At 37.2% G+C, this 12,190-nt stretch overlaps 1 protein-coding gene across 4 annotated transcripts in view; it reads left to right on the top strand.

Moving 5' to 3' along the window:
- The window catches only part of ANKRD31 (ankyrin repeat domain 31), a 129,833-nt gene that overhangs the window by 72,874 nt on the left and 44,769 nt on the right, over positions 1-12,190 (top strand). For all 4 annotated transcript variants that reach the window (XM_079918339.1, XM_079918337.1, XM_079918338.1 and 1 more), the window contains 3 exons: positions 1,252-1,394; positions 7,346-7,508; positions 9,598-9,713. In XM_079918339.1, the coding sequence (XP_079774465.1) occupies positions 1,252-1,394; positions 7,346-7,508; positions 9,598-9,713 (422 nt within the window). The remainder of the gene's footprint in view (positions 1-1,251; positions 1,395-7,345; positions 7,509-9,597; positions 9,714-12,190) is intronic.

Genomic DNA, 12,190 nt, shown 5'->3' with positions numbered 1-12,190 from the left:
ACTCTTTGTTAAAAACTTCTAACTTCTCTGTTCATCCAGTCTTCTCCAAAGTTCTTTTGTAATCCTTACAGTCATTACCTTGAACTCTTTCTCAGGTAGATTTCCTATCTCCACTTAGTTCTTCTGAGGTTTTATCTTGTTCCTTTGTTTTGAACATGTTCCTGTGTTGCCTCATTTTGCTTAACTAGTTATTTCTATGTATCTGGTAGACTTGTTACATATCCCACCCTTGGAGAAGTAGCCTTTTATAGGAAATGTCTTAAGCTTCCAGGAGTTCACTCCCCTCTGATCACTAGAGCTGTATGTTCTAGGGGTACCCCCTAGGTGGGCTGCATGGGTCCTTCTGTTGTGGCAGGCTGACTACTGTGTGTGGTCTCGTAGGCTTGGCTGGCCCCCAGTACAGTTGGTTGCCAGGCCCTGCTTTGTGTGGAGGCTGCTGGCCCCTGGTTGGTGGGGCTAGGTCACCAGGTGGCTGGCTGCTAAACCCCAGGGGACCCCAGGGCTAGTGCTGGCTCACTGATGGGCAGAGTCTGGGTATAGGAGATTTACCAGTGGGTGAAGCTAGTTCTTGGGACCAGTGCCAGCCCACTGGCGAGCAGAGCCAGGTCCTGGGGTCTGGCTTCAAGACCCAGGGGTCCCAGAGCTCATGTTGGACTGCTGGTGAGTGGGGCCAGTTCCTGATACAGGTGGCTGTGGGGTTCAGTGTGTCCTAAAGTTTGTGTTGGCCTACTGCTAGGCAGAGCTTGGACCCAGCTGGTCCTAGGGTTGGTGCTGGCCTGCCTGTGGGTAGGCTGACTCCTGCCACAGCAGGCTGTGGGGCTGTAGTTGTCCTGGGGCTGGTTTCCACCCACTGTGGGTGAGGCTGTTCCCAAGGCTAAAGCAGCCTTGCTGGTGCACAGACCTGGGGCCTAAGGATTTCTCGGCTGGTGCCTGCCCACTGGTGGGTGGAACTGGGTGCCGGGGTCTCTGGCTACAGGGCCCTGTGCATCCTGGGTCTAGAGTTTGTGCACTGGTGGGTGGGTCTGGATCCTGGGCCCTCTGGTGGACAGGCCCGTGTCCAGGGGCAGCTCTGGGCTCAGGGATCTTTAGGTAGCCTGTTTTCAATATTATTTCTTGTCCAGTACTTAGTACATACATTTGAATCAATAAAGTTAATAATTCCATTAGTGCAAATAAACTTAATAATGAATATACTACTTGAATACTGATTTGTAAGCAGCTTGTTTTGTTTTTTCTTTTTTCCCTTTTTAGGTTGGACACCACTTCATGAGGCAGCTAGTACGGGATGTAATGATATAATTGTAGAGTTGTTAAAAGCTAGTGCTAATGTTAATTGTGAAAATGTAGATGGAATTCTGCCCTTACATGGTGCTGTTGCAAACAACCATTTAAAGGTATAGTGCACATCAGATTAGGTTCCTATTTCTTTTTCTTTAAAAAGTGAGTGAAGACAGTGAAGATATTTTAAATTGCGAACTGAAGTGATTCCTTAAAACAAATGATTTTTAAAAACTGCTTAAAAGTACAAATGAATATGATATTACATATAGATTAGAAAACCAGTGTATTTCCTAATGAATCATTTTTCCATTGTCTCTTCATCATGTAATTCATGTAAGTGAGAATAAAATGAAAGGGCTAGAAGTAAACACAGCCTATTAATATAATACATTCCAATTTTAATTGCATTAAATGCTTTGCTGTTGTGTATAAGAGTCTATATAGCGATGATATATGTGACAGCCAGATGTTTTTTAAACTCGAAATTTCTCAGTGGGTTTGAAGTTTCAAAGAAATGGGTAAAAGCTCAAGTTGCTTGTTTCCTTGGGGGTTCTTGTATTTTTTTCTCCTTTTTTTTTTTTTTAATCAGATAGCTATGGTAAAAATATCACAAGAGAAAATCACCAGGGTAATTATTTCAGTAACACTCAATTTCAAATCTAGACTTTAAAATTCTCCAGATTTTTAAACTCATCTTTTTTGTTCGACAAACCTTAGAAGATTTGTCAGTAGGCAATATAGACTTCAGGAATAATTATTGGCTTTGAAAAGTAGTTAAGGAAACTACCAGCAACAACAATAATATAAAACCAAGGTTCATACAAAAAATTCCTTGGATCTCTCACTAAAACTACTTTTCTGTCTCTAGTATTTTTAATAGCCTGGTAATTTTATTTAATTTTATGAAAATATATCTCCACTGTTTTCAGTCTAAATATAGTCATGTGAAAGAATAGTATTGAATTTATGATTTGCAGAGATAAGAGAGATAAACTAATGATGAAGAATAATACCAAATGGGTGGGCTAATGTCCAGGGAGGCTTCTTTTGATCAAAGAAGCTCTTTGACCTTTAAGATATTTAAATTAAAAAAGAATTGACAAAGTCTCAAAGTTATGTGGTCATGCAGTGGAAGAAAGCAAACAGGAAGAGTCATTGAAGTGATGAACTTACTGGTTATATGTACAGGGAAAAGGTTACTTAAAGTGAAACCACTTAAATAAGGGCCAAAATTTCATAGTAGGAAAATCAGGATTTTAGACATTATCCTGAAAAATGGAATATAAACAAAATAAGGGGTTTCCCAATACCACCACCCCTATACTTGGAAATTTGTTAGAAGGTGTTACAGAGCTCAGCATATGATTGTATTCATAGCTAAGATTTATTACAGCAGTATAGTAAGGGTACACAGGGGGATCATCAGAGAAAAAGGTGGAGTCTGGAGGTATCCATGTGCAGGCTGTACTATGCACTCTTCCTTATGAGAGGTCACATACAGTTTGCTTTTCCCTCAGCAGTGAAAATGTAGCAACGTAAGTGCAATGTTTCTGTCCAGGGAAGCTCATTAGAAACTCAGTGCTCAAGATTTATATTGAGGGCTGGTCATGTAGGCACCCTCTGCCTAGCACATAGCAAGATTCCAGACTCCCGGAAGCATAAATAAACCACATTGCTTGTGTAGACAGTTTAAGCACAGAGAGCCACTCATCAATTAGGGACAGTTTTATATCAATGTAGGGCACTGTTTACCAGCCAAGTTCACAGATGCCAGCTACAGACCAACCTAGCAAGCAGCCTTTCTAGATAGCAGTTTTATGCCTGCTAAGTTAACTCCTTTCTAAATAGTATTATATTTAGTTTCTAATTGAAATACATACTGATTTCTGGAACAGCAAAAACAGAATAATATATGCTTTCTGGGCCTAGCTTTTCTGGCAAAATAGTATGACAGCACATAGGACATCCTTTATCTCACAGTTGGTTTTTTGCATCATGACCTCAGGGAAGCTCTCTTTTTCAAAAATTTTGAGAGGTGCCACAAGTTTTCCCTAGGTCCTGTATTAATCCATTCATATTCAAAATTTTTCTTTTTTTTAGGTTAACAGTTTTACCTCTAAGTTTCTCATTTATCAGTTGCTTCACAGATGCTTCAAGCATTTCTACAATATTATTATTACTATTATTATTATTATTATTTTTTGCTGTACGTGGGCCTCTCACTGTTGTGGCCTCTCCTGTTGCGGAGCACAGGCTCCGGATGCGCAGGCTCAGCGGCCATGGCTCACGGGCCTAGCTGCTCCGCGGCATGTGGGATCTTCCCAGACTGGGGCGCGAACCTGCGTCCCCTGCATCGGCAGGTGGACTCTCAACCACTGCGCCACCAGGGAAGCCCTACAATATTATTTTAATATATGACTTCAGGAAATCCTACATCTTTACATTTTGGCTTTGTAATCAATTTGTAGTGTATTTCCATTTTATTGTTGGCTATTTACAATATCAGGGACCAGTAGTAAATTGACCAAAACTCAAGAGAAATATGTTGACTTGATGGATGGAAAAAATGCCATGTTATTGAACAGGGAGGGATGTTTGATTAGATCAAATTTTGTAAGTAGCCTTCATAAGTGAGAATTTTCCTATTTTGAAGACTGTAGCTTCCCTCATAGAAATTTGGTAACTTCAAGGGTTAGAGAAAATGATAACTCAGATGTAGAGGGTCTTCTGTAAAGTAAATGCCAAGAACTGAAAATTCATCACAGGAAATAGCAGAAAGGGAGCTTGACAAAACACCGAACTGGATTTTAGAGAACTTGAGTTCTAGGCCTAGTTCTGCTGCTTGAGAAAGATAAAGATATCTTTACCCCTGAAATAAGGAATTTGATCTAGAGCTGTACTGTCCTATACTGTAGCCACTAACCACATGTGGCTATTTAAATTTAAATTACTTAAAATTAATTAAATTAAAAAATTCAATTCTTGGACTTCCCTGGTGGTCCAGTGGTTAAGACTTCACCTTCCAATGTAGGGGTTGCGGGGTTTGATCCCTGGTCGGGGAGCTAAGATCCCACATGCCTTGTGGCCAAAAATCCAAAACATAAAACAGAAGCAATATTGTAACAAACTCAATAAAGACTTTTAAAATGGTCCGCATCAAAAAAAAAATCTTAAAAAGAAAATTCAGGGACTTCTCTGGCAGTCCAGTGGGTTAAGATTCTGCCCTCCCAATGCAGGGGGCGTGGGTTTGATTCCTTGTCAGGGAACTAGATCCCGCATGCATGCCACAACTAAGAGTTTGCATGCCGCGACTAAGAGTCCTCATGCCACAACTAAAAGATCCCACACGCTGCAGTGAAGGTCCAGCCTGCGGCAACAAAGAATCCTAGTGCCGCAACTAAGACCCAGAGCAGCCAAAATAAATAAATAAAATTTTTTTGAAAGTTTCAATTCTTCAGTTGCATTAGCCACATTTGAAGTACTCAATAGCTACATGTGGCAGTGGCTCCCATATTAGACAGTATAGATTAGGACATTTCCATCATAACAGAAAACTCTGTTGAACAGCTCTGGTCTAGAGCAAGGATTGGTAAATATTTCCTACAGAGGGCTAATCAACAGTTTAGGTTTTCCGGGCCACACAGTCTCTGTTGAAACTACTCAACTGCTGTTCTAGTGCAAAAGCAACCCTAGACAACATGTAAATGAGTGGGTTTGACTGTGTGCCAATACAACTTAATTTACAAAGTCAGGCAGCAGACTGGATTTGGCCCATGGGCCATAGTTTGCTATTGCTTGATCTAGAGAATTACTGACGTTCTTTTACCTAAGTGGTGATAAAGACAAGTTTGCTTTTGGAATAACCTTCCACATCTCTGTTGCCTTTACTTTAAGGAGAAATATTCTATTTAAAAAGAAGGAGGTAGTATTTTTAATGATATTTTAATTCCTTTGATACTGATATATTGCCAGCATCTTTCTTCATATCTTCATTAACTTTCCCTCCATGTGACAGTTCTTCTATCATTGACTCATTTTATTTCTGACTCACTTTCTCCCCTTTTCTCCCTATTTCTTTATTTTGAGGTAGGATATTGATAGACGATCTAGAAAGATTAATAAGGGGGAGCAAGAAAGGTAAATATATGGTACTGTAGACCTACTAAATATCAATTCTATAACACCCTGTATATTTAATTCCTAATTTTCTCTCTGGCATGACTACATGCAAAGTTATTCAACATCTTATTTTCTTTTTCAACTTTCAATTAAAAAAAAATCTTAATTTCTTTTTTAAGTTATCTTCCAAGATGGTCATGTATTCTACATTGTAAAATGTGGAGAATAAAAAGATAAGGAAAAGAAGAATAAGAGATTTTTTTAAAAGATAAAATGTGGGGGGAATGGGTACCCACTTTTGTACAAGATGGGATAGCAGGGGTAAGATATTTCCTCCCACCTTAAAAACTAGAAAAGTGAGCAAAATATATGAAATAACAGTTTTGAGACATTAGACAACATGCAGCAGAGGGCAGTGATCCCTGACAGGATGGAAACATGAGACTAACCGTATGATTGCCCCACCTCATGGACTAGGAGGAGTTTTCAGGCAGAAGCCTAGGGAGGAAGAAAGCAAATAGCCTTATGATCTCAATGAGTTGAGAAGGTTGTTTGGAGTTTTAAACTCCAACAGCTGAAATTTATGGGGCAAAATACCAGACAATATATCTGCACAGAAAGAATTCTCCAGAGATTTAAAGGGGAACCCCCTCAATTCCTTGGCTGATCTACAGATGTGGGTAAGGAAACTACATGAGGTTAAGCAAAGAGCCAGCAGGCTGGAGATTACACAGGGCTAAATAGGGGAGTGTTTTCCTTAAGCCCCGCCATGTGCCAAATACTTTACCCGGGTTCACATTTAAGCCTCATAGGTGAGAGAAATGAGGTTCTGATGGTAAATAACTTGCCCAAGGACATAGATAGTAAGTAGCAGGAATGAATTTTGTATGCTTGACTTTAAAACAAATAGGCTGATAGAACAAATAAGGAGCTATCCTTATTACTTCTACTGGCCCATTTGCTCCTAAGTTTTTCTGCTTTTCCATACCTGGACACAAGTTGAAAGAGAAAAGCTACTAGCACATATGCATATCTTTACTTTAACAAAATACTGACCATTTTTCCTAAACAAAAGATTTTTCAGTGGTTTGAGTCATTTGCCTTGTGCAGATGGAATCACTGATTGTTTTTTACTAGTTGGCTTATACTGTCAACTAATTAGTGACAGTCTTTAACTTTGATGACTTATAAACTTACTTCTAATACACAACTTTGAGTTATTCAAATTTTTTAAACACAAATTTGAGTTATTTGAGTTATTCAGGGAAGCATTATTTATATTAGAAACTTTTGCCCCCAAAATGTCACAACATTTATCTTTGACCTCAGTTTTCTCTTCTTTAAAAGGTGGGGTTGGAGTAGATTATTTCTGTTTCTTTTTAATCTTATTAACATTCTGTGAATATGTCATCTATTTAGGAAACATTTGCATAGAAAATATTAGAATGGACATTAGGTTCCCAGGCTAGCTTATAAAACCTCCTAAACAAGTAACATACCTGAAATATAGTTCAAATGAAACTTTATTCAACTATGTCTGATGGCAATTTATAATACAGTGTATAATTTAATATAATCCTGAAATGATCCCTCCTCCCTTCTCCACCCTATCTTCCAGCAGTTTAGGGGAGGACAAAGGGCTGTGTTAAAGAGATAGAGTAAATCCTTTTGCACATCAGTCTCCCAAAGTCTGCCTCTTCAGCCGTGAAGGCAGCATATCTGGTACTTTCATGTCATGGTGTTTGGTTCTTCTGTGAGGACAGATCAGGCCAAATCAGTGGAGCAGTTTACAGTTGTCATATCAAATTTAATCAAGATTTTCTTGGTCAGAGTTTGAAAACTTTTTTTGATAACTTTTAATACTTGATAGTGGTGTCTTGTAATGAAAGCAGGAATTATTGATCTTAGGTATCTGTAGAGATAACTTTGGAAAAATACCTTTTAGGCAGCTGAGATTCTACTACAACATGGAGCAAACCCTAATCAAAAGGATCAAAAGCAGAAGACTGCTTTGGATGAAGCAGATGATAAAAACATGAAAGAGCTGCTAAAATCTTATGGTGCTATTGAGACTGACAATAGAGATGAGAGTAATGCTGTAGTCACTGGTATGTATGTCAGTGGTGCTTGCTATTTTATAAGGGTGTGTACCTCTGCTTAGAAAAAGAAAATCTTAAGATTTGTGTAAATTATTTCATAACTAGGGATAAATGTTTTGTATGTTTATTAAACTCTTGAAAAGCATCATTTATTTTTAGAAATAGCATTTCCAAACTTGGTTTAATTTATAGATTATATGATCCTGTTGTATTGGGATTATATGTTGAAACAAAACATATTCATTAAACAAACATTAATCTCTCGTAACATTGGATCTGAGATAGAGATGTCACTGAAACTATGCAGATTGGTTTACTTGAAGTGGGGCTGGAAAAGAATGACATACTAAAGTCTTTGAAACTAATATTCCATTACTTCAAAATTTGTAATGATGCCAACTTTTCAAGACAAACTTTCTAATGCTAGAATATGAATTTGTTAAGCAAATATATTATGCTTATATATGTATGTGAGTGTATGTGTAATATATTACAATGGAAAGAATATTTCAAGGGAATATATAGGTAAAATTTTGTGAACCATTTTTAGCAGTAGTTTGCACTTAAATAATATAATGAGTTATCTATAAGAAATAAGCATTTAATCCTGCCATTTGTGGCAACATGGGTGAACCTGGAGGATGTTATGCTAAGTGAAATAAGCATAGAAAGACACAGAAAGGCAAACTCTTTAAGACGTCACTTATATGTGGAACCTAAAAAAGTCAAGCTTAAAGAACCAGGTAGGTAGTTGAATGGTGGTTGCCAAGGGCTTGGGGGAGGGGCTGATGGGGGGGAGATGGGAAAATGTTGGTCAAAGAATACAAACTTTCACTTATAAGATGAATTAGTTCTGGGGAGCTAATATATAAGATGATGATTATAGTTTATAATAATAAATTGTATACTTAAAATTTGCCAAGAGAGTAAATCTTAAATGTTCTCACCAACACACACACGGTAACAATGTCAGGTGATGGATGTGTTAAAAAAAAAAAAAAAAGAAGCATTTAGTGAACACTAATTGAGAAAACGTACAATTGTTGAGCACCTGCTATACAAACCAGGCACTTGCCCAAGAAGAGCTTCCAGTCTTGTGAAGAGATAACCAGAAAACAGGCAGTTAAACACAATTTTGGGAATGTTGAGGAGAGAGAATTGTTCTTCCTTTTCCTTCATGCTTGAGCCTTGACTCATAGAAGAAGAAAGCCGGGAACTTATCTGTCCTCTCTATGAGGGAGAATATTGGGAAGAGAAAACCCGTGACTCACTTTTCCCCCAGCCTACCACAGTCCTTACCAACTGTTTGTTTTCAAGGGAGGAATCATTATTACTGATATGATTGGTGAGAGGCAAGGATAATCATTGTGTCCTATTTTACTAGTGAGCTAGATCACATGTAGGTCAAAGTCAAGAGACTGATACACAAATCTTCTTTTCTTTGCCTGCTACCATATGCTAAGTCCATAGGGTCAGGGACTTTCTTAAAGCCCCAGGTATGTCTCTTTCCCTCTTCAAAGCCATATTTGGAGTTATTGGGCACTCTTGTTAAAAAGTGCTATATCTATTCCCACTTTTCTGTTGTTTCTTGTATATACCTTTCCTTCATCAGGTTCCCCAGCAGAATGAGGGGTATAGGGTACCCATATATGGAGAAAGAGAATCCAAAATGGGAGAAGGTTCAGAGAGAATTTTACGGAGACAGTGAATTATAGTCGTAGTATTTAAGAGCATGGACTTGAAGTCAGATCTGGTTTCAGTACTAGCTATGTAACTTTAGGCAACTTCTTGAATCCCTCTAAGCTTCACGTTCCTCTTCTGTAAAATAGATGTAATTAATTACCTACCTCATGGGCTCATATGAAGATTAAATAAGATGATTCAGGAAAAAAATTCAATGTCCAGCATGTGATAAGTATTCAGCAAATGTTAGCTGTAGTTAGTCAATTGATAATAAATAATGAGGTGCTGACCAACATTAAGATATCATAGTAATTATAGACTTACTTTATCCTTCCCATTCCTGTCACCATTACAATTGATAAAATGATGCTAAATTTTTACACATTCTTATATTTTCTAATTTTATGTTTTAAAGTAAAAATTCCTGCTATCCAGGCAAAAAGACATAAACAGTGTTTTTGTGATGACTGCAAAACTGTTGATACACGTTCTATTTCACACCAAGAAAAAACAAAAGAAAACCTCGCCATGGTGAGTGAAGTTGAAATCCTTTTGTTCTTCAGCCTAGAAAATGCCATTCTTTGGGCCAGCCAGCCATTGGCTGTTGGCAGCACTCTTTCCATTTTAAGGACATACAGGTTGAAAATGTTTTTTGTCATAAGAAAATAATACAGCATAATTGAACAGAATGAACCAAGAAAATATGGTATATAGTTAACTCTCCATTATCTGCATTGAACACAGAATCATAGTTTAGCTGCTATCCTTTACACCTAGATTGCGTTTTTTGGCTACTTCTTATCTGACAGACAGTGCCACTGTCATAGCGTGTCTTCACCCACCCACTTCCAAAAAGTATCTAAGATACACACTAGGTAGAAAAGACCCTGGAACCCAGACAGAGAAGAGAAAAGAAACCTGGTTTAACCAACGTGGATCCCACATGGTTTATAGTGACAGTGTTTGCTATATGTGAAATCCCTCATGTAAACGTATATTTTTTGGAAAAAAAAACCCATAGTAGTCATACATATATAAATATATAAAATGGATATTCTTAGTTTAATTAAAACATACAGCTTACTAGACACTAACTTCTTAAGCAAAGTAGCATCCTCAATGAAATATTTTGAATAAGACTATGTATGTTGATTAGATTTCCCTTACGTATTTTTTGTTAGTGTAGAGGAGAAAATATTATTCATTGAACCTAAACTATGATTAATCAACTGTTTTATACCTTAAATATTTTGAATGGTATTCAAACTAAATTGTATTTACCTCAGCATTTAAAAAATATTTTACATTGTTCCTGGTATCTCTTGTAATGAATGAAAAGTTAATTGTCAATCTAATTGTCATTCCCTTGTAGGTAATGTCTTTTAAGCTTACAGTTTTTAAGATTTTTCTTTTATATTCTGCAGTTTCACTAGGTTATGTCTAAATGTGGATGTGTTTTTAATTAATTATTCTAAGGACTAGGCATGCTCCTTTAATCTGAAGACACATTTCTCATTTGTATATTGGAAACTCTCAGCCCTTATATCTTTGAATATTACCTCTGTCCCATTCTCAGTATCTCCTTTTTTGGAACTCATATTTAGATGGCTGTTAGACCAGTCTCCATATGTCTTTTTCATATTTTCCATCTCTTTAATTCTCTGCACTATATTCTGGGCAATAGCCTTTGATCACTGATTTTCTACCCAAAGCCTTGGGTGGGTGTCAAGTAGAATTTTTTCTAATCCTTATTTAAGCTAAAGGACACCCACTTAAGGTCACTAGCTTTATGAGGGGACTCCATTCTAACTCCTTCTTCCTGTGGCCCTGAGGCCTTATCTTCTGTTCCTTTGTAGGACCCTAATCCCTAATATCTATGTTTGTTCCAGATCCCTCATGGGCTGCTACTAACTTCATTTTATTTCTCTTTCTTTTTCCAATCTTAGCTGGGGACAGGTGGTTAAAGTTTATTGTATTTTGTCTAATGTGTTTTTCCAACTGTTTGGAGTAGACTGGAGTCCGTCTGTATCAGCTCAGTTCACCATATTGACCATTAGTATCTTTAAGGTATATTTTCATGTAAAGATTAAAACATTATGGAAAAATCACCCTATTGTTATTAACTATATGGGTATTTGCTTCAGAATAATGTATATCATTTTAGATGCTGAGCCACAGAGGAGTATAGTGGAGATATAGGAGTTTAATGAAAACCAACTTTAAAAAAAAGAAAAAGAAACTTAAATATGCAGACATTAAAATCATCAAGGGTTTGTCTTTTGTAAATGTAAAATTGTTTTTGAATGTTGAAATTTCCAAACCAAACTGAGGATGGGGGGGGCGACTCTATGGCCAGGTGCAAAGGAAATGAGATGATTTTAGTTTGGTGCTACCTTCTAACACCTTCAGATCACAGCATGTGTAGGCAGCCTCCTTCTCTACCTCCATATAGAATGAGTACAGAAGTAATAAAAAATAATAATGATAATAGTTTGCATTCACCGAGTATTTATTATATGGTAAGCTCTCCTCTAAGTGCTTTATATTAACTCATTTAGTCCTTATAATAATTCTTCTAGGTAGTTTCTATTAATATCATTACCTTCCTCATTACAGATAAGCTAAAGTAAGAGAGGGTAAGTAACAATCCAGAATTACATTTCTATTAAGTAGCAATGGCAGAATTAAACTCCAGGCAATCTGACTCCAGAGCCTGTGCTCTTAACCACTATGTTTTATTTTTAATATTCAAAATTATAAAAGAGATGTCAGAGGCAAAGATGATCCTGCCATAGTAAAAGTTGTAAATCTGGAATAAAATCTTAGTGAAGCTTTACAGTAAGTAGAGTGTAAAGTGTCTATAAGTTGCTTATTCCAAAGACAGATCCTAGGTTAGGAGTGGTTTTTCTTGTTTTTTGTTTTTGGTAAGATAAACAAATAGTAATGAAAGACTAAGAAGGGGGATCTTGGAGGGAAAGTTTTTACTGGGCCCTCCATGGTAAAATGTG

This window comes from Stenella coeruleoalba (genome assembly GCF_951394435.1).
Source record: "Stenella coeruleoalba genome assembly, chromosome: 3".
In the NCBI taxonomy this organism is placed as follows: Eukaryota; Metazoa; Chordata; class Mammalia; order Artiodactyla; family Delphinidae; genus Stenella; species Stenella coeruleoalba.
Note: the sequence above shows the minus strand (reverse complement) of the source record. Positions and strands in the feature narration are given on the sequence as shown.